At 56.8% G+C, this 21,774-nt stretch overlaps 1 protein-coding gene across 2 annotated transcripts in view; it reads right to left on the reverse strand.

The window, feature by feature from the left end:
- VAC14 (VAC14 component of PIKFYVE complex) overlaps positions 1-21,774 on the reverse strand; it is a 94,450-nt gene that overhangs the window by 24,652 nt on the left and 48,024 nt on the right. For both annotated transcript variants that reach the window (XM_082863058.1, XM_082863057.1), the window contains one exon: positions 13,258-13,390. In XM_082863058.1, coding sequence (XP_082719184.1) covers positions 13,258-13,390 — 133 coding nt within the window. The remainder of the gene's footprint in view (positions 1-13,257; positions 13,391-21,774) is intronic.

Here is a 21,774-nt window from a genome sequence, read left to right on the forward strand (position 1 = left end):
CATGGCCTGGGGCTACCATTCTGGGAGCACATGCGAGGGCACGAGTGGCCGTCCTGGGAGGGGCTGGGTCTGAGTCTAACCCCCAGCTCCACACACAATGACACAGCAGACAACTTCTAGTCTCTGGCAAGGTGCAGTGTTGCAAATGGAAGGAAGCCCTAGAGAAGGAGTCAGCTGGAGGCCTAATTCCTCAGAGGCCACCCTGCTCCCCACCTGCCTGCGCGGTGGTCTCTGGGAAGGTCACTGGGGCACACACACAGCTCCACCCTCCCCCTGCCCTCCTTCCTGGAGAATCTGGCTGCTGGGAGAGTGTAGAGGGAGTGTCTCTCCTTCCACTGCTGCCATGGTGGGCCCTCAGTGGGGCCTGCTTCGCACCCCTTTTCGGGCAGCACTGAACCTGACCACAGGGCAGGCGCTGGTTGCGTCTGCCTCCCTGGTGTCCACAGCCTGGGATTCTGGTTCCAGATCCAGTTTCCCACGAACAACGTCTCCTTCTCCTGCACGGGAGGGTGGGCACACAATCCCATCCTGAACAGTCAGGGCACAGTGACGGGTCCAGTGAGACTCAAGGACAGCCCCGCGGCTGAAGGCTGGCTGCTAAGGGTGAGGAGTGAGCTGAGAGCTGAGGTGGCTGTCCTGTCACGGGACAGACGGCCTGCGGGGCACGGGGCTGACAGAGGAGGGAGGTGAGCCTGCTGTGGAAGCGAGCAGGTGAGACGGAGGCCTGAGGACGCCAGGAGGGTGCTAGCTGCGGAGTTGCCAATCCTGGTCCCTGGCTACACAGCACCTTCATTTTTTTCAACAGAACCGTGAGAATTGGTTTTCTGTCACACGCGCTCAAGAGTCCTGACTGGGCAGCTTTGAACAGGGTGGGGTCTCGGTGGGGGGCGGTGGGGGGGGGGTGAAGGGCAGAGGAAGGGGGGACACCTGGGGGCAAGTCTTAGTTTGCTCAATGGCTTTCTCTCTTACTCTTCCCTAGAAAACAAGAGAAAGTGACACTCAACCCCAGAACATCTGCACCAGGAGCTGAGCCTGAGGCAGCGAGCGGCAAGGGCCTGGGAAGGGGGTGAAAGGGGGCCAGGCCAGCTCTGGGACCGCCAGCCCACCCACCCGCGGGCTCCCTGACTCTGACATGCACAGAGAGAGGGTGGATGCTTCTCTTCACAATGACTGTCACAGTCGCTACCGGGACACCTCCTGCACAGTTACCAGGTGCAAGACACTCTTCTGAGTACTTTTTTGTAACATCATTTAACCTCCCGAGGATCAGCAGATCACGATGGTGAGCGTCCCCATTTTTCACACGAGAAAACTGCTCAGGAAAGCTGCCCCGTGGGAGCCCCTTTCCTCTGAAGAGCTGCCGCTCCCCACTCCACTTGGGGTTCTGTCAGGGCTGCTGCTTGCAGCACCCTGCCACCGTCTCCCCTACCACAGGGGACACATGACCCCGTGGGAACCAACCAGAGCTCCCCCGGAGCACAGACAGCTGGGGCATGATGGCCATGTGATGTGGCGACCTCGTCTCTGCCACTGGAAGAGACCAAAGCATCGTGAGGCTGACCTCAAACAGAGGCCAAGAAGACGGACGGCACCACAGGAAGATGCTGGGCTCCTGGGCCTTGCAGCCCTCCGCCTTGGTCTGGCTACACGGGCCGGTCAAGCCCCCTTGCTCGTACTGGTGCCTTTGACCTGGGTTCCCACCTCCTGCTGACCACCATAGTTAGATAAGCGGTTCCCAACTCCAGGCTGCAGACCTCCACTGGCCTGGCTGCACCAGAAGCCCCTGGGATTTAGCTGGGTGGGGGGATGGAGAGGGAGTGGGAATCTTTGCATAAGCAGGCTGGACTAGGTGGCCTCCAAGACCCCATCCAGAGTGAAGATATAATACCTTTTTAGGCAGATTGTACTCAGTGTTCAGCTCACTAGGAGTGCTTACCAGAAACAGGCAGCTTTATGGGTAGTTTCATGAGCTCCTAATCCCCTGAAAAAGCAGCACAAACCATAAAACATGCTGAGAAGAAAAACTGGTCACCTGGACTACATTAAAAATAAAGAACTTCTGTTCAACAAGAGACACTTTTAAAAGGGTGATAAGGCATGCCACGGGGTAGGAGGAGATAATTATAGTACACACATTGGAGAAAGACTTGCATCCAGAATATATAAAGAACTTCCACAAATCAATAAGTAAGGCACCAAAAACCCAATGCGGAAATGACTGGAACAGGCTCATTGCAGAAGAGGATACCCAAAAGGCAAAAAGTGATGAGAAGTTCTTTGACTTTGTTAGTCTTCAGGGAAATGCAAATTAAAACAACAGGTGATACCACCATACACCTACAGGAAAGGCTAAAATCAAAGATGGATGATATCAAGTGTTGGTGAGGATGTGAGCAATGGGAACTCTCACACCATGGATGGGAGTGGAAATTGGTGCAGCTCAGACAATATCTATCAAAGCTAAACACATATATGGTCCCTGATCCAGCAATCCCTAGGTATTATCTGAGAGAAACATACATGTATGTTCACCAGAAGACATGTGAAGGGATGCTCATGGCAGCGTTATTCACAATAGTGCCAAACTGAAAATCACCCAAATGCCCATCACTAGCAGAATGTGTGAATGAGCCACGGCATCGTCACACAGTGGGGGCTTGACAGAAACGTGAGCTACTGCTACATGGGACACAAGCGAACCTCACAAACACGAGGTGGGTCAAAGAAAGTTTACAGTTTGTAAAAGAGCACAAACTACGCGATTCCATTTATACGAAGTTCAAAAAACCAGGTTAACAAAAAAAACCCCCAAAACCCAAAATCAAAACAAAAACCCAGGTAAACGAATGTACAGCGTTAGAATTCAGGCCAGTGGCTACCTTGGGGAGGAGGGTAGGGGTAGTAACTGGGAAGAAACATGAAAGGCACCTTTGGGCGCTGGAAATGCTCTACTTTTTTTTTTTTTTACGGTACGCGGGCCTCACACTGTTGTGGCCTCTCCCGTTGTGGAGCACAGGCTCCGGACGCGCAGGCCCAGCGGCCATGGCTCACGGGCCCAGCCACTCCGCAGCATGTGGGATCTTCCCGGACCGGGGCACGAACCCGCGTCCCCTGCATCGGCAGGCGGACTCCCAACCACTGCGCCACCAGGGAAGCCCTCTACTTCTTGATCTGAGTGCTCGTTACACAGATGTAGACAATTAGTGAAAGCTAACCAAACTGTAGTACACTTACGATTTGTGTACTTTTATATAGTATGTTGTTAATGTAAAATTTAGATTCAAAAAAGGCGTTGTGGAAATTGAGGCATGGAGGGAGGAAAGGCTGCCATGGTGGCCTGATCAGGAGAAGGAAAAGATAGATCTGGGGCACTGAAGCAAAAAGTGTTAAGCTTACGTGGTTAAGAAAGAGAGAGGGTTTTGCCAAAGAGATGGCAAAACGGCGCAGAAAACAAGTCAGAACTTCTGGGGACACAAGAGGCCACGAGTTTACCGATGACAAGGCTGAGAGTGAAGTGGAGACATGAGCGCCATTATTAGGCTAAAGTAGCAGCTCTCTGGGGGAGCAAAACAAGGAGGCTCAGATGGCCCCATGTTCGGGAAACGGGTCACATGTGAGAGCTGGCGCTGGGGCGCGTGACTGTGACCGCAGCCCGGGCAGGGGGTGAGGCCAGTGGAAACGGAGAAAGAGATGCAAAACTTCACGCTTAGGAAAGCAGCTTCTGAAAGGGAAGAGGGAGAGGCAAGGCTCGAAACAGACAGCACGGGATGCTCGACAGAGGACTAGAGAAAAATGAGAGATGACTCAGGATTGCACTTGAAATCCATCTCAGCTCAGCTCGAGAGAGAGAGAGAGGCCAATGTGGGTGATGTGAGCAACTGTGATAAACCAGAAGGAAAAACAAATGACCTGGGTATGGGGCGGGGGAGACTTGTCCTCACAAGCAAGGGCCAAAACAGAGATTTAGACCAAGAAAGGCAGTCACTGTCCAAGTGCCAGGCAGTTCCAATGAGATTATGTAATCTAAAGATAGACCAGAGGGCTGCCCGGTGGCGCAGTGGTTGGGAGTCCGCCTGCCGATGCAGGGGACGCGGGTTCGTGCCCCGGTCCGGGAGGATCCCACGTGCCGCGGAGCGGCTGGGCCGCTGGGCCTGCGCGTCCGGAGCCTGTGCTCCGCGACGGGAGAGGCCACAGCAGTGAGAGGCCCGCGTACCGCAAAAAAAAAAAAAAAATAAATAAATAAATAAATAAATAAATATAGACCAGAAATGGGCCAGGATAATGGCCAGGCAGGAGTCTGGAGGGCCCGGGGCCTAGAAGGAAGACAGGGAAGGATCCGCAGATTTACTTGGTGTTTCACTTCTGAGAGGTGACAGGCAGTAGGAGGAGAGCCCCGGGAGAGGACGACGAGGAGGAGGCCACGTCAGGACGGGTCTTGGTGGGGATTTTCTGTGGGTCAATGACTCCGGGCAAAAGGGAGGCGCCGCAAGAGAACATAGCTTCTTTCCAATGAGGCTGAGGAAAAGCAAGTCCAGACTGGAAACTGGGCAGTTTTCCCAAAGGGCCTCCAGCACCCAGTCTGGAAGACAACCAAGAACCTCAGCTCTGGGATCTCTAGATGGTACACAGCACCCCCATGGAGATGTCCTAAGACGTGGGGTGAGGGAGCTGGGGGCAAATGCGCTGGTGTTACAGAGACACTGAAAGATTTTAGGATGACAGCAACAGACCCAAAGCCCATGCTCTCCTGGGAGCTGAGGCTGCGTACTTGTAAAGAGAGTTCCATTATCCACTTTAGGTCCCAAGAGCCTCTTCGGTGGGCCCTCACAGCCCGGGTTACAAAGCACCCTTCCCCACAGGCTGTACGCTACTTCACGTGGGCTTGTGCTCACCGTCTGAGGCTGAATTCAGCGCCAAGGTCCCCCCAGGCCAGGGCCCCTGCAAGGTGTCACCATCACACGTGCTCAGAGACGGAAACTCTCCTATGTGGAAGGGGCAGCTGGTCTGACGGCCTTTCACAAACCGCATGTGATGGAAACCCTTCTGTGTTATTTTTCTGATGATGGGGGTGGCGGTGGGAAGTGGGTGCACGTGTGTCTGTGATCTTTGTGGCCACCTGCTAAATGAATACCCTTGTGGGGAGAGAGGGGGGAGGACCACACAGGGGCCTCCCAGGGCACCCACGGTGAAAAGGTTGGGTTAAAAGGATGAAATAAAGAGCTTCCTGAGAACCACATTCTACGATGGACAAACAGGACACATTTCTGCAACTGCTGTTCCAGGAGTTTAAAAGCACTTTTAAGCTAAGGACGCCCATTTATCTCTCCTGGCTCGGATGCAGCCCAACTCCAAGGAGGCAGGAGGATGGAAGTGACCTCTAGGGGCCAATTCCAAACCTGCCGATATTTTAAGTTGCTACATTACGATTCCAGCAGGTACTTGCTAATTAACCGCGCTGTCTGACTTACCAAGGTCAAAGCTTTGCTAGTTTCCTGGCATCCTTAGGTAAAGTATAAACAGGTCCAGAGACAACTGCAGATTCCATAACCTCCAGAGCTTCAGAAAGAAATTCACTGTCAAGCTCTCAGCCCCTGGCAACGGGGCTGGGGAGCTGAGGCTTCTCAGGTGTATAGACTACAAAGAAAGTGCTTTTAACTGGAGGCTGGAAAGGGCCCCGCAGGTGCCACCACCCACGTGATGAGTCTTTGGAGGCCTTTTAAGGCCTCCCATGCAGCAGGTGCGGGATGGGCAAACGGCTGGCTCTGTGGGTCACCTGGCCTCCCCGTGCCCAGTTCACCTGTGACCCCTAACCTCCCACAAGCCCGGCTCGAAGCGAGTGGATCCCTGGCCTCCTTCCAGCCCCTGCTTCCATCAGCAGCCCTCCGCCCACAAGGGATCCAGGAGGACCCTTGAAACGTGGGGCCACTTCCCTCTAAAGCTCCCCAGACTTCCAGAGCACGCTGCACGGGGCTCCCTCTGGCCAGCACTTCCTCTCCTCCCCCCCCACCCCGGCTGCACCTAGTTAATCCCAGCCTGGCCTCGCAAGGCTTATCGCATGTGGTTTCCATATTCCAGAAGAAAATACATCCGTTCTTGCAGGTAGCGCCAGTGTGTATGACAGTGGGCTCTACAGGGACAGCAGGGGGACTGCCTGCAGGAGACAGAGCAAAGCCACTGGCTGTCCTCAGCCCTCCTTGCCACCCCCGGGTCACGGATGGTTCTATGAGGTGCTGGCACTTTGCCATGCATTAGGGGACAATGGACACGGGCTGGGCTGGGTTCTCTGGGCTGCCTGCACTTTGTACCTCCCAGGGACACCTTTTCACGTTTGAGGGCGGGGCTTTCTTGCAAGCAATCTTCTCTGGCATGTCAGATGGGGCCGCCCTGCCATTCACAGGTCCTCAGCGTTGTCCCAATTCGGAGATCAGAGCCAAGAGCTGGTTGTGCAAAGCAGCTTCTGCCACTCACTCCCTTTGCTGTCCTGCGTCTCAACAAAAGCACCTTGGCCCCTGGAGAAGAATGACTGGGGAAGGCTCCAGGAGATTCACACAAGGAACTGGGCAGACTGACTTAAAGCTGACAGGAAGAGAAGCTTCTTCTGAGAGGGAAGTAAGAAATTCCTCGAAGCAACCCTCCAGCCCTGTTCAATGTTCCGTCTCCTTCCCCTCAGCTGGGGACCCCAGTCAACACAGCTACAACTGATGAAAGACCCAAATCCGCCTGCATTCTGGGGAGGGGGATCAAGGCCTGTTTCCACAGACAGACTTAGGTTGGTGCGTGTTTGTCACAGCGATTTGTTTTTATTCTGAGCAAATGAACGCAATCCATTAAAGGGGCGAGAGGAAGACAGCCAAGCGGGCCTCTCAGCAGCTCTCTCCGCAGGCTGGAGGCCAGAAGCGAAGCTGCTTTTCTAAAATGCCATTTGAACAGGGATCTGGGTCTTGCCACTTCACTCAATTCATCTTTCATTAGCATCAGCACAATGGGCTTTTGGGGACCCAACCGATGCCCCCTGGCAGGTAAGGTGGCACGCAGAGACAGGGGAAAGGGGGTGCCCCCGATGCAAATGAACTCCAGAGGCCCGGTGGATACAGAGACCGAGGGGGGCGGAGCTGGGGTCGGCAAGGATCTGTGGTGCACGCTGCCCTAGCCGCAGAGGCCGTTTGACCCCCTGCCAAGGAACGGACAAGGACAGCAAAGTGGAATTTCCCAATTAGGGCATGAAAGAGAGCTTCTTCTCTTGAGCCACTGTGCCCCGCTCCCACCCTGCAATTCAAAACAAGTCCGGGGGCTTCCTAGCCCCACCACCCACCTCACTCGCCTGCCCCCCAACACAGGGCTCTCATGCAAAGCCGGGGCACTGGGGGAGGGGAGGGCAGGCGTAGCTGGGGTACATGTTAGGGACTCTGGGCCTTGGCCGAACTGGAGAGGCTGCCAGGCCTGTGTCAGAGGCAAGAGGGGACCAGAAGGACCAGAAACCTTATCGTGGGGCTCTCGGGGTCCTCGTGACGGCTGCCCCGTCTCTCCCTTGGACCCCCACCTGCACCTCATCTTGGGGGCTTCCTTTTTCCGGGGAGGGTGCTCGGCCACCATGGACATGGCTGGATGGGGCTGGAGCCCTCGAGTTCACAGCACAGTCACTCGCTGAAAAGAAAGCATTCTCTGGCAAGCCCTCTTTGCGAGGCAGCAGGGAGGAAGGGGAGGGGGACAGGCGCAGCTGATGAAGCCGAAGGACGGCTGGTCAGAGGGCCGCGCTGGCCGGCAGCGTGAGCGTCCTCAGCCTCGCTGGCCTCCCAGCACAGAAGCAGGCCTTGTGAAGATCACAGCTGTCGGGTTGCGCTGGAGCTCATATCACAGCCTATCAAAGAGGCTGCGTTTTCTCCCTCCTCTCCTTTTCTACTGAGTATAGTGGAGCGGTTCGTGGGAAAACAAGCTCTGCGCTTGTTCTGTCTGCACTGGCGGTGGCGGGCGGGGTGGGGGGAGCGGGGAGAGGCCAGAGGAGGGAAATGTACACGAACACCCACTTAGGGCCGAGTTGTTTTAGCGGTGCCAGGGCCAGGCCGCTGGTGGGCGCCCTGGGTGTCGGCGCAGCAGGCCTGGCGCTCAGGAGCCAGCTCTCGGCACAGAAGGTTCAATTCTTTCACCCTCTCCCGGGTCTGGTTTCCCCTCCCCACAGACCACTGTGGAAGGCTGAGGCGGCATCATGAGGCAGAACAGAGAGCTCCCCTGGACCAAGCCGTGCGGAGCGCTGTAACACGCAGGGTCTTATGTAACCCTCTCCGCAAAACGACAGGGCAGGCACAATTATCCTCGTCTTATAGTCAAAGCAAAACGGGCTTGGAAACAGGTCACAGAGTTAAAAACTAGAGGAGCTGGGATTCGAACCCAAGGCTGTTTGACTCGAGAAGCTCCCCTCTTAATCCAGCTCCTGAGTGCCTGTGGCATCTGCCCGACTCCTGTGGACCTTGGGGAGGGGGCGTGGGTGTGGGCAGGGCTGGGGTGGCATCTGCTCATGTCCCTCTCTTCCCTCCCTCAGTCCCTGCAGCCGGGAGAAGGGCCTGGGCCCGGAGTGGGTCACAGCAAGTCTGGCTGAGACGAGGTTTTGGAGTCACTGACTTCCCCAAACTCAACATGCCTCTGAACTGTTACATCCACCAGATAGCGAGGCCACATGGACACAGAGAGGATGTCCAACCCACCCAGGGGCCTGGCTGGAGTTTGGGGCCCTACTCCCACGCCCCACGGAGGTGCAGCCTGGGAAAGCCGAGTTGGGGGAAACACCCCGGGGCCTGAGGAGAGTCATGCATCTTCCTCAAGGCCAAGACCCCCCACCAGATGTTTGTCCTCAAGAAGTCTGGATGCCTTTGTCCTTCTATAGACAGTAGCTGTTCCTGGACCCTGAGCTAAACACACTACTACAGAAACAATGGCTCTTCACTTGTTTGCCAGAAGAATCTCTTTCCTTTCTCTGCTCAGTCTTGGGGGTTGAGAGGAGCAAACCATAGCTGGCTTAACACCAGAAGAAGGGGGTTAAGAATCATTTACTGTGTTTTTTTTTTTCTTTTCTAAATTCTTTTGGCTGCGCCGCACGGCATGAGGGAGCTTAGTTCCCCGACCAGGGATTAAACCCATGACCCCTGCAGTGGAAGCATGGAGTCTTAACCACTGGACCGCCAGGGAAGTCCCTGCTTCTCGCTCTCTCTTTTTTTTTTTTTTTTTAAAGTTTTTCATTTACTGTGTTTCTTATCGGGCCTGTGGCTTCTTCTCAGCCTGCATGTATCACTATTAGGCTCCTCTTTAAAGCCACCAGCAGAAAATAAGGAAATGAAACGAAAGGCAGGTGGGCAGGCTGACACTCCGAGGGCTGGGCCCCAGTGAACCTCTGCTGAAGGGCCTCGGCCCGTCTGGCCACGGGAAGGAGAAAGGCACACGTCTTCAAGGCCTCCTCCACGTTGGATACTGGGCTGTGCTCACCCTGAGAACCCAGACTGGGTGGCGTGGCACGCTGGCTTAGCAGGTAGCCGCCCCACAGAGCTGGTGTGGCCCAGAGGAAGCTGTAGCTCGAAATGACAGGGGCCGGTGCTGCTTCAGGGGGAACGGCAGGCTGGACAAATGAAGCGAAGGGCTAGGAGGGACAACAAAGGTGAGGGGCCCAGTCACAGGTTCCTTCTGTCCAGCCCACCGGGTTCTTTGCCCAGGGCTAGGAGACCTCTGTGGCCGTGCGGGGTGGGAGTGACGCGTGCCCTGGAGGCCAGGTGCCATGCCCACTGAGGCCCCAGTGTGGTGCACGGGGAGTGTGAGCCCTGGAACAGCGAGTGACTGCCATGCTGGATACTGAGCCCCAGAAGGATGAGGAGGGAGGACCCTCTGAGGAGCTGGGCGCCAGGTGGTCCTGGTCTGCAGGCCGTGCAGGGCTCCTCAAGGCACCTGGCTCGACACTCTCTCACAGAAGGGACAGAGGGGCAGCTGCGAAATTAGCAGAGTGCAGCGGTCTGCAGCCCAGCTCCAACCGAGCCAGGCAGGCACGCGGCTTCCTCTCATTTCCCTCCTGCAGAATGAGGATTCTCATCAGCCTAGGATGCCTGGGAGACACTGCAAAGCAAGCGAAGCCTCACTGTCCTAGAGGCTGTGAACGGGAACGTGGCACCAGCTCCACGGAGCCTCGGCCCTAGCGGGTGGGGAGAGCACCCGCGCACACTCACACACACCCCACGCTGCCCGCACTTCTGCCTGGTGCTGTCTGGGGATAGTCCCGACTCCCCGAGCATCCTCTCCCCAGGCCCCTGACAGGGCACGTGAGGCTGACAGAGGATGGAAAAACCCATTACAGTGCAGTTCTCCAGAGAGGAAACTAGCTACAAATTCCATTTTCAAAGGCCTTTCTCTCCACTGGTTTCCTGAAAGTCTTCCAGGCAAGGAGGGCTCATCAAAAGAGCTGACACCTCTACAATTTCGAAAGCCGCACGAAGCTAACTGCCACTCGTGTGGGAAGAGTCCGTCATTTTCCTGGTAGGGGGTCTCTTCAAGCCCCAACCGTCCAACTTGATGTGAAAAAAAAAACCATGGAAACCTTCCTCTTTTGGCAAGTGACGGTAAGAATCCATTTCTGTCGCTCTGTAACCGTGGTCGTCACCCGGGACGATTCTGCCCCCCAGGGGACCTTTGGCACTGTCTGGAGACATTTTTGATGGTCCCAGTTGGGTGGGTGACAGTGCCACTGGCATCCAGCGGGTCGAGGCTGGAGACGCTGCTCCACACCCTACAGCGCACGGGACAGCCGCTGCCACGAAGAATTACCCGGCCCCCAATGCCAACAGTGCCGACGCTGAGAAACCCCGCTCTGCGAGAGGTCAGGAGGGCAGAGGGTGGTGACACCACCCCACCACCACCAGGACGCCTGTGGGTGGTCTAGACCATCAGAAGCCCCTTCCTCCTGATGGGCAGGGACGTGTGGTCCTGCCGTTTGTCCTTCCGACCAGGCAGGCCTGACCCCTCCTGAGACTCTACCCTTTGGCCTGTTCCCCAGGGAGGCCTCAATGCCACCCTCTGCCCGGAGCTGGGGCCCTGTGGCTCCTCCACCCACCGGCGCCACACAGGCAAGCCCTGGGCCTGCTCCCCCCATTTCCTTGTCCCCCATTCCTTCAGCTCGCCCCGCGCTTAGCAGACTCCCCAACGCCTTCCAGCCGGCCCTCTTCCGGCCTCCTCTCCCCTCGCTGCCTCCCGCCATCCTCCTCTTTCCTCTGCTTCTTTCTACCTCTTGGGCCCTTCTTCTCAGCCTCCTCTCCCGGCTTCTCCAGACCCAACTATTACACACTGGAACTCTGAAGGGCCCGGCTCCGGGCAGCCTTCCTTCGCTCTGACCACCAACCATTCTTAGTCCCTAGGAATGAAATCCACAAGGTAGAATTATCTAGAATGGAACCCCGCACAGTGTTCAGTAAATATCTGTTGAATGAATGGATAAGAGAGTGAATGAATGAATGACTGCCGTCAACCTCCAGATTTGTATCGTGGGCCTAGATCCCTCCTTTGAGAGGCAGACATAGCGATGTCTTCAATGTCTCTCCTTTGACGTTCCCAAAGCTATTTGAAACCCCTCCCTCCCAGCTGCTCTTCCGGGGCTCCCACCTCAGGGACAGCTACCACTATCTACCCTGCTGCTCACACCACAGTCTTGGCCGTCCCCCCCAACTCCCTCTCTCCTCCCTCCCTCCCTCATGCAATTCATCACCAATCAACACACTTCTTACTAATTCTTGCATCGCACTGCACTGCTTCTTCCCATCCCCCTACAAGCTGCCACCTTGGACAACAGCCTCCCAGCCGGTCTCCCACACATCCACCCATTCTCTCCCAGCAGCACAGTAATCTGTAAAAACAGCAATCTGGGGCTTCCCTGGTGGCGCAGTGGTTGAGAATCCGCCTGCCGATGCAGGAGACAAGGGTTCAAGCCCTGGTCTAGGAAGATCGCACATGCCGCGGAGCAACTAAGCCCGTGCGCCACAACTACTGAGGCTGCGCTCTAGAGCCTGCGAGCCACAACTACTGAAGCCCGCGCGCCTAGAGGCCGTGCTCTGCAGCAAGAGAGGCCACTGCAATGAGAAGCCCGCGCACTGCAACGAAGACCCAACGCAGCCAAAAATAGAAATTAATAAATAAATTTATATATATACATAAAAAGCAGCAAACCGGTCACACCATTCCCCTGCTCAAGCCCATTCAGCGGCTTCCCGCTGACCTCTGGGTAAGGGCCCCAGTCCTTAGTCCAGCTCGAACGGCTGAGCCCCTCTCCCCTCGCCTTCTGGTTTACAGCAAAATGAACTCTCCAACCTCCTTCCTGCCTTGAAGCCTCTGTGCAGGGTGGACCCTCTCCCTGGAATTCTCCTTCAACTCCCCAACCCCCAGATGGCCCTGATCAGGAGCCCGCCAACTCCTGGGACATTAGTCTGCTCCCTGAGCACCCTGGATGGCTTTACTAACCTCCGTCGCCCCAGAGGGCCTGATTTCACTGGTCAGGGTGGAGCCCAGCCATCACCTTCTTTTTCAAGCCTCCTTGGTGACCTAACGTGCAGTCAGGGCCAAGAACCACTGCTGTAGAGTATCTAGGGTCACTCAGAGTATTCTGGAAAACTCCTCTGCCTGGCTTTCTGGGGAGCCTGGAGAAATCTGTGTCCCCTCTAGGTTTCTGTTGGCCTAAGGTCACTCTCCTGGTGACCCTGCTCCTTGGAGCCAAGCAAGAGGCAAAGGGCCAGACCTGGCCATACTGCTGGCGGTGACAGTTCTGCAGGCCTCCAGGGACTGGGGCTGGTGCCCTGGGACTGTCCGGGGCTGGGCTCACACAGCACAAGAACCTGGCTCCGCCAGAGCCACTGCTGCCACCCAGCTGTGGCCCAACGGTGTGCTGACAGCTGGGCACCCAGCGCAGCCAGGTTCATGCTCTGTCTGGCTCACCTCCTTTTCTCCCTGAAGACTCCCACAAGAGTGTTCAATGAGAGGATATCTAGCCTCAAGGAAAGCTGTCTCAACAAGTGAAAAACGAATTCATTTGTTCAAAAAATGGTGACATCGACCTAACCCATGTCAGTAGCACCAGCAACCTGGTGTGAAGGGGGAACCTTCTTTGTTTCTTTTAAGAGCTCAAAGGTCAGGAAAAGGAGGAGAGAGGAGTGGAAGCGAAAATGGTTGCCCTGACCCCTTGTATGGTAGGAGAATGAAAAGCCGAGGCTGTGGGACCACAGAAGGTACGCGGAGCCTAACCTGATGATGAAGCCGCCTCTGACCTCCAGAAGCTTCCGTTCACTGCTGAACCTCTTGAGAAGGTTGATCATGAACTTGTAAAAGTAGGAGTTCATGGTCGGAGTCGAAGGAGAACACTCCAAGCCTTTGGTACCTATAGAGAAAGGGACAGAGCCGGGATTTATTCTACGTGTCCACAGAATATAAACAATTATCAACGCCAAAAAGGTGGGGGAAGAGTCTCTGTGTAACAGGATGAGGGAACACCTTCAATCAAGGGCCATGTTGGCAGCAAAAAAGCCAGGACCAAACAAGTGTGCGCAAGATACAACTCCGCTTACTGCAAAAAGCACCCACTTCCCTGTCCACCCCTCCAGCTGACCCTCCATCACTTAGTGAATATCTCCTATGTGTGAGACCTGCTGCTAGGTGCCAGAAATTTTTGGAAAAAAAAATTTTTTTTTTACTCATTATCCTAATAAATAAAATACACTTGGGCTTTGTTTGACTGGTTAAGAGGAAATGGCAAGTCAAAGAGAGGAAAGAGAGAAGGCAGACACACAAGCTCGATGGTCCATGAAGCCGATAGACCCTGCGAGGCAGAAGCCATACTCCCTTCCCGCCGCTGCTTAAGAATAAGTCAATTATGCACACGGCCACCAGGGTGAAGACAGCACACACCGACAGAATGTGACCGAGCGTTTCCATCTGCACCCAATGTTTTGAAATCAGAGATTCTTCCTCATCTTCAGGCAAAGACGCTCTTTTACAGTAGTACTTTGAAGACCCTGAGCTGGCTTTACAACCAGAAGCACACTCGAGGTCTCCCTCTGTGTACCAGCTGAAAATACACTGAAAGCCAGATACAGCCGTCACCACACTGTCCCTGCAACCCCGTCCCAGTCCCAGCCCTGCACATGGTCCCCTATGTAAGGCCTCCAGCGCGGAGGGGACGAGGGCGGGGCTGACACAATGCCTGGGTGATCCCAACGTAGTGTCTGTTCATACACCCCTTGGGATCTACCCCCCGTCCTTCCTTTCCAACACATGATGACCTCAACAGCACTGCTGGAAAGAGGTGTCAGTGATGCTAGGACTCCTCATTCCATCTGCCTGAGGCATTAACAGGACATCTGATTTTTTTTAAAAAATAACAGCTTAACTTAGATATAATTCATATACCATAAAGTTCACCCTTTTAAAGGGTACGATTTAGTGAAACAGGCAGCGTGGGGGGTCTCTAGGAATCAAGCTCGGCTGTGCAAGGAGTATCAGCTCCCAGAAGCATCAGCCTAGAGCACAAAACAGGAACGTGTGGAAGCGTCGTCCAGAGCACTACAAGTGAGCCTTACAGAGGAGCCCCTACAGGCTGACTTCATCAGATGCCAGGAAGCAGCAGTAAAACCTTGTCCCAGGAGTTCTGTCGTTTTGCTGAACTCAGTCTTCCTTACGTCCTCGTGTGGTCCTTACGGGGAAGTGGCTGGGAACTGGAAAAGTTGTTTCCTGTTTTGTTTTTCCTGGCTGTGAATTACTCTATGAGGATTCCTTACCAGGAGCCACACCTTCAAAATACTGTCCTCTCTCCTGAACCTCTTTTACAGCTCCTGTGAACCGTGCACGGGGCGAGAAGCCAGTTCAAGGACAGGCCTCATTGAATTTCTTGTTGTTTGCAGTGTGTTGTTCTGGGTCCCTGTCCAGAAGAGCCTGGCCCAGGCAGTCCTGAGTGACTCTGGAATGGCAAACAGTCTCTGCTCCCTGCCCAGAGGGGCTGTTTGCAGAATCAAGTGTCACATTCTCACAGATCGAGTTACCCCAGGCCCAGCTGGGGCTGATCTCCAAAGAGGTGGCTGCAGATACAGCTGCTGAGGCAGCCCGGCTGCCTCTCAGCCCCTTGTGCCCCTCCCCACACTTGAGGATATGTATTCTGCCGCTCCCATGGTGGCCTGGCAGGAGGGCAGAGGCTCCCCCCACGCCCCCCAGTGGAGGTGTGTGTGGACTGGAGCCCAGCTGCCTGCAGCATTCTCTTGGGTGCTTGTTCATGATGACTCCTTATGTCCCTGTCCCCTTCTAGCTTCTGTATGTACACCTCTGTCCCACCCCTTTTCCAGGCTTAGGTTCCAAAGGACAAAGGGACCCAAATGGGGACTGACCAAAACAAAATCCTCCCCACCTGGGGCCACAGTCTCCAGTCTCCAGGGACTGGGTGTCTTGGGCAGGCACTGGGGAGAGGTGCTGGGTGGTTCTGTCCCTACAGAGGCAGTGGGAAGCATCAAACATGGTGTTTAGAGCTTGGCTTGGGAGTCCATCAGACCTGGGTTCAGATCAGACCTCCACTCAACCGCTTACTAGCTGTGCAACTCCAGAATTGCAAGTCTCTTACCCTCTCTAAGCCTCAGTTTTCTCATCTGCAAAGTGGGGGCAATGAGAGCCCTCATTAAACGAGACAAACATGTAACGTACCTGGCCTGGGGCTTCCTAAATAGTCTGATCTCGGTAAACCGGGGCTGCTATCCCTGGCAAATGTGCCATAACCCAGAGCACTGCATGAAGCAAATGGTTCCCGTTCTCCGAGTCTCGGACTGGACGACTGAGGGCTGGGGATAGTCTGGAATGTCAGATCTGGGACGAGTTCACAGTCCTCTGCTGGGGGGCAGGGAGGCTGTGAGGAGAGGGGATCGCCTGGGACCCCTCCCCCACCCCCCACATTCAGGGAGGGAGATCTGGCCACCCCTCAGCTGAAAGACCGGCAGAAGAGAAGGCCTGGGGCTGCTCCGCACATGTCGCCGCTCTCCTCAGCCACAGCCCGCTTTGGGCCCCACAATCCACTCTCTACATCCAGGCCCGCATGGTGGCCCCTGGAGCTGAGGCCCTTAGGAGGCAGGGGGGGCAGAGCCACATCTGGGAGAAGCCACGTCGAGTGCCTCCCATTCTCACAGTGCGGTGGTTACTGAGGAAGCTTCCGCTGCTCCACTTAAGCACTACGAGGAGCAGCAGGCCGGGTGCAACCGAAGTGGGTGCCGGGCGCCTTCCTGAGGCTGAGACTAGGAGGGTGGGAGCTTCGGGGGAGCTGCCTGAGGCCGGTGGCCCTTCAGGCTCCCACCCACCAGAATGGGCTCTGGTCAGGGCCACTGCCCTTGAGAGAAGCCTCCGCAGGAGAGGTCGGGGGGAAGGGCAACACTGGCCAGGTGGGCCGGGCAAGGATGGGGCGCATCTCAGTGCTCACCACGGACAGGGTGAGGGCCTATTCGGTCCTTCCCATCCTGTTTCCCATTGGCCCCACCGGCCACTTTTCTGACTCACCAGCCCTTCTGGCCCAGCTGGCTTGAGGTGGAACCTGTGAGATGTTTCCAGGCAAGGTTGCAGGCACGGGAGGAGGAGATGGGGTGCAGAGAGAACAAACCCGCTCCAGGGGTGTTACTACAGGGAATGACAAGCCTTTCTCAACTGAACTAATTTCTGCCCAACCGCAGCCTGCTCCTCCCCGTGGGGAGCTCACAGCGCCTCCACCGGCCGCCTCTGCCTCGCGCTCATCTGCGTGCTTGACAAGCTCGGCTGGGAATCGGCCTCCTTTCTCAGCAGCCCATAAAAGCCACTGAGCTCAGCTCTCCCTCGGGAGGGGCCCGGGGCTACATGCTGCCGGCCCATTAGGACAGGGCAGAGCCAGAGAGGGGCCCGGCGCCCGGAGTCAGGGCCCGCCCTCTAACATGAGGATCTGCTGGGACGACAGGGCTGGGAGGCTTTGACTCAGGAGACACTGCTGATAGCACGGTTTTCCAGGCCCGCCGCGGACGGTCGGGGAGCTGTTCTGGCCGGGGCCCCAGGAGGTGGGGAAGTGAGGAGAGGGCTGGGAGCAACCTGGACACGGGTCTCAGGAGGGAGGCGCCCTTTGAGGGGCTGAGAAGAGCGGGATTTCCATTCCCTACTGCCGAGGACCAGTCCCAGTGCCGCCTGCCTGGCATTTCTGGTTTAGAGGAGTGGGCTCTGGCAGGACGTTCACGTGACCACTGGCTGGCCGAGGGGCCAACAGATACTGCTGGGAGCACCCTGTATACAAAACCAGGCCGGGGCGTGGGCGGCCAGGGAGCCAGCCCTGCAGATGTTAGTAAGTGAAACCTGATGTGGCGACATGAGAATCTGCAGAACGTCTTACAAACAGCCTTCCCTGGGATGTTTTGGATTGAGCTTTGCGGCTATGACGTGAAGGAGCCTCACATGTCAGGATAAAAATAGCTCTGGCCTCAATACACAACGCGAGTTACAGTTCAACAAAACCAGATGCAAAAACACCAGGCGCCCAGCCTGGGCCCAGCAGGGTCCCCGCTCCGCTCCCAGCCCTCCCAGCTACCTCCCCCGAGGGCTGGGGCCGTGTGCCTGGCCAGCACCTCCAGTGGGCATCTGGCTCCGTTGCCCTGAGAGGAGGGGGAAGTGCCGGGGACCCGGCGCAGATGCAGGTCCTGTGGCTGACTGGCAGGGCACTCCTGAGGATGTGACACCTTCTCTGGGCCGGTAGCTATCTGTGAACCTCGCGGGGGTTAGGAGCGTGACGCCATGCCTGGCACAGGAAGTGCTCCGAGGAGCGGGCTGAGTGACTGGGAGGCTGGTATGGGACCGAGGGGGACAAGCAGGGAAGGGAGAGCCTACACGCAGAACAGGGAGACAGGGAGGCCCCGGCCACTCGGGAAGCAGGGTCTCAGGGGGTGTGGAGTCCACCGAGTAGAGGGCCCAAACCCTATGGCTGTGTGGACAAAAGGGTGGTTGAGATGTTGCAGCAACGGCACCCTCGGGACCCAATCCAAAGGGCAGAAACTTTCTTTTCTGTGGAAAAGCCGGGGAGTCCTCTGCCCTGGGCAGTCACCCAAATCCAGGAGGCTTTCCAGTTGCCTGGTTCGGAGCAAGAGATAAGCTGATGGGCCAGGGCAGGGCCTGGGAGGACCTTCCAGCTGATGTGGCGGTGGAGAGGGGCCGTGCTGCCCCTGCTGGGAGAGCAGGGACTGGGGCCAAGGGGGCGCTGGAGAGACCAGGAAGGGGCCTGGGTTGAAGGGGGCCAGGTTCTCCATCTGGGGACAAGTGAAGGCCTGGGCAGATGTGCTAGGGGAGCCTCAGACCCGACAGTGGGGACTGGGTGATCGGTCCTGGTACCCGCTCCTTCTGTCAATTTAAGAAACTCTGAAAGAGGGGTGCTGACCCTTACTGGGCGCCTGACGCTGGGGGTTCAGAGGTGAGTATAGCAGGCCCCTGCGGTATGAGCTGGTGCTTCTCAAACTGAGGAGCACACAAGTCACCCAGCAATCCTGACAGAATGCGATTCTGACTCCGGGGTGGGCCTCAGTGTCTGCATTTCTGATGAGCTCTAGGCGATGCTGAGGCTGGCATAACCTGCACTTTCAGGGGGTCTAAGAGGTCACGGCCAGGGGGGAAACAGATGCGAACCCCACAGTGTGACTGGTGGAAGGAACAAAGTGTGAGAAAGGAGTCTGGCCTGGGATATCCTAGAAAGCTGTATGGAAGAGAAGCCATCTGAGCTGGCCTGGAGCACGCGTAAGCTCTCGTAACATAGAAGGATGGAAGCAAAGGCAGCACTTTACACATACAGGGCATTTACCTTACCTCCTTCCATGCAAGCGCTCACAAAGCCCCCCAGGGGCCCATCACCCGATCTACACAGGAAGGAGAGGTGGCACCGAGGCAGGACACTTGCCCAAGGTCACAAGACAGGCAGCGCAGAGCTGCCCCAGCACCCGAGTGCTTTTACGCCGCCCGAAAAGGGTGTGTGGGCTGGGAAATGGTCTGCTGTGGCCGGAGGAAGTAGAGGGCAGGCCAGGGGGGAGGCAGCAGAAGGGCAGGAAATGAGGTGCTGAGTGGCTTAAGGCTGGAATGGGGTCCCTGAAGTCGCTGTGAAGAGGAGGGATACCCCCCAAAACTGCCAGGCTGAGGCCACAGCCCAGCACGCAGAGGAGGAAGCTGGACCACCGATTCCACCACCACTGCTGGACAGGGTGGGGTTCACGTGTGTTGCCGTCTTCTGAGTGTGAAGGTGAAGAGAGCAGGCTCTCAGGCCAGGCTCCCGGGCCAGCACCACTGCTGCCATGATCCCCCAGCCCAGGTGGGAATGACAGCAGTGCCCTCCTCAGAGATGGCATAAGGGTCAAGGGCTGATCCACGGGGAGGGTTCAGTGAGCTGACGTGAGAAGTGCTTAGAACGGTGCCCAGTCCTAAATGAGAGCTCAGCATACTACAGTCACCGCTACTATTGGCAAAACTACCAGGGATGGCTTCCCGCGTTTCTTCTAGAATTTATTTCTGCACTTGGTCACGCCAGGCCGGGCTATAAGCAACGAAACTGAATCAGAACGTTCATTTTTGCCCGTGTGTTTAGAGCTGGGACCAGCGAGCCCTGCAGGGCACATTGACAAGAGCTGCTTTATCCCAAGAATGGGCCCCGTGGCCAGAAGGGAAGGTCATGAAGACTGGGTTTTGGGGGCAAACGTCAGTCCTGGGGTGACTTTTGGTCCCAGATCGCCACACTGCTGTGGTGCGGGGCCCAGGGGCCTGCCTCTCGTGCAGCAGGATGTCCAGCCCCGTCTCCAATGACGGACTCAGCCCAGAGCCTGCCTGCTCCTGCTGGGCCTGCCCACTGCAGGCCTGCTCCAGGGGGCTCACCACCCCCTCTCCCCAGAGCCTGGCAGGGCCCCAGCCATGTGGAGCCACACAGAGAAGGCACAAAAGTTGCCAAGTCACAGGGGACCCAACCGGTTGTTTTCGTGTCATATCACCAAAACACAAGTTAGGGAGACAGGGAGCCTTCCACAGGCTTCCCTCAGGGCCGCCCACCCAGGCAGCTCCCCTCTTGACTGCCCCAGAGGTGGCCCTCTCCCCAGCCCCGGGGCTCTGCCAAGGTCAGGAGTGAAGAGGGGCAGGCCGGGGTGGGGTGGTGGGGGGAGGGAGACCACCACCTCTGCCCCTGCCGCTCTGTGCTGGAGCCAGAGATGTTCATGCTAGGCCAGGCGAGAGCAAAATCCCCTGTGGACAACTCTGCCTGTGGCCCTGGGGACCATTCCTGTGGCGCTTTTAGGCCAGCACAGCAACTATCCAGGCGTGTAATGGGCTGGCTTCCCTACCGCTCCTGCTGCGTTCAATCTGCACCCTCCGAGTTTACAGACCCGACAGGAAGGCAGGGCCACTTAGCTCCCTACAAACACCACTGGTTTCCTCTTTGCTTGGCTCCCAGCCTCCCTGGCTTTCCAAAGTGCCTTTACAGGGACGGGAGGGTGGGGTGGCGGTAAGGTGGCAAACGACCTTAAAGGGACACAGCTCTGCACTCCGCAAGTTCTCAGAGCTGTGCCCTGGAGAGCAGAGGAAGGCAGTGACCGAACAGGAAGAGGGGCTGGCCTCGCAGCCTCTGTGCACAGCCAGACAGAAGCGGACAGAACAAACCCCTCGTACGCCTGAGAAGCGATGGGAGAAAGAGCGGCCGCAGGGAATGAGCGCGCACTTCCTGCGTGCTTTCTGACTCACACAAGCACCCCTACCATCCTAACAGCTCTGGGGCCTTTGGGGCCTGGCGTGTGCCCTCCCCAAGGTGGCTGAGGCGGGAGAGGGGACAGGGTACAGCTCTGGCTTCCCATGCTCTTCTATTACCGCCTTGAGCTTGACCTTTTAAAACCATGGACCCGTCGGACAGATCTGGGGTCAACTATGGACAGCACGCATGTGTGGTTCCCACACTCCCTGCAGGGCACACATAGGTCTCAGGCTAAGAGCTCGGGGCCCATGGCACTGTGTATCCTTGAAGTAGGGAAGCATTACTAGCTTCAGGCACTTCCTTGGTGCTCTTTCCAGGATGGAATTTCTTCCCATCTGGCATACTCGGCTGTTTTCTATGAATTCGGGGTGAGGCCCTGGCTGATGTGAGCCGGTCTGACAGCCTTGTGAGCTGGGGCACGTCTTCAGCACCTGGGCCTCCCTAGCGGCCCACCTGTCTTGACAGGGCCAGGAGCTGGGGTTCAACCTCTTTGCCCTCCAAGTCCCTTTCAGCCCCTGCTCCCCAGCAGTGGAGGGCTTGCTGCCGGAACTCCCTGGACCAGGCCCTCTCCAACACAGACCCGAGCTGTTCATGGCTGTTTTCTGGCCCATCTCCACTAGCCAGTAAGCGTTCCACAGTCATCGGCTTCTCTGTGCCCGGGAGGAAGAGAAAACATACCCTACAGATGGAGGGACAGATCACAGACAGTCCCGGGAGAACAAGGTGTCCCCTGCCCGAGGCTATGCTGCCTCAGCTTCTCCCCCTGAGGATGCGTGCTAACTGCTTCCTGGGCAGGGAGATCTGGGGGCCTGGCCGCACCGGTGGGAACCCCTCCCTCAGCTGCTGCTCTTCCCCCTTTTGTCCCACCCCTGCGGCGAGGCTTGGCCTCACACTCAACCTCTGGCACTCCTGCCTCCCATCCAGAGACTTCAGGCTGACGCCCAAGTGCTGACATGGGGACACAGGATGAAGAATGGACTGCTGAACTGTGGGACAAAGGGTAGGAATCTCCTCCC

This window comes from Leucopleurus acutus, assembly GCF_964270905.1.
Source record: "Leucopleurus acutus genome assembly, chromosome: 20".
Lineage (NCBI taxonomy): Eukaryota > Metazoa > Chordata > Mammalia > Artiodactyla > Delphinidae > Leucopleurus > Leucopleurus acutus.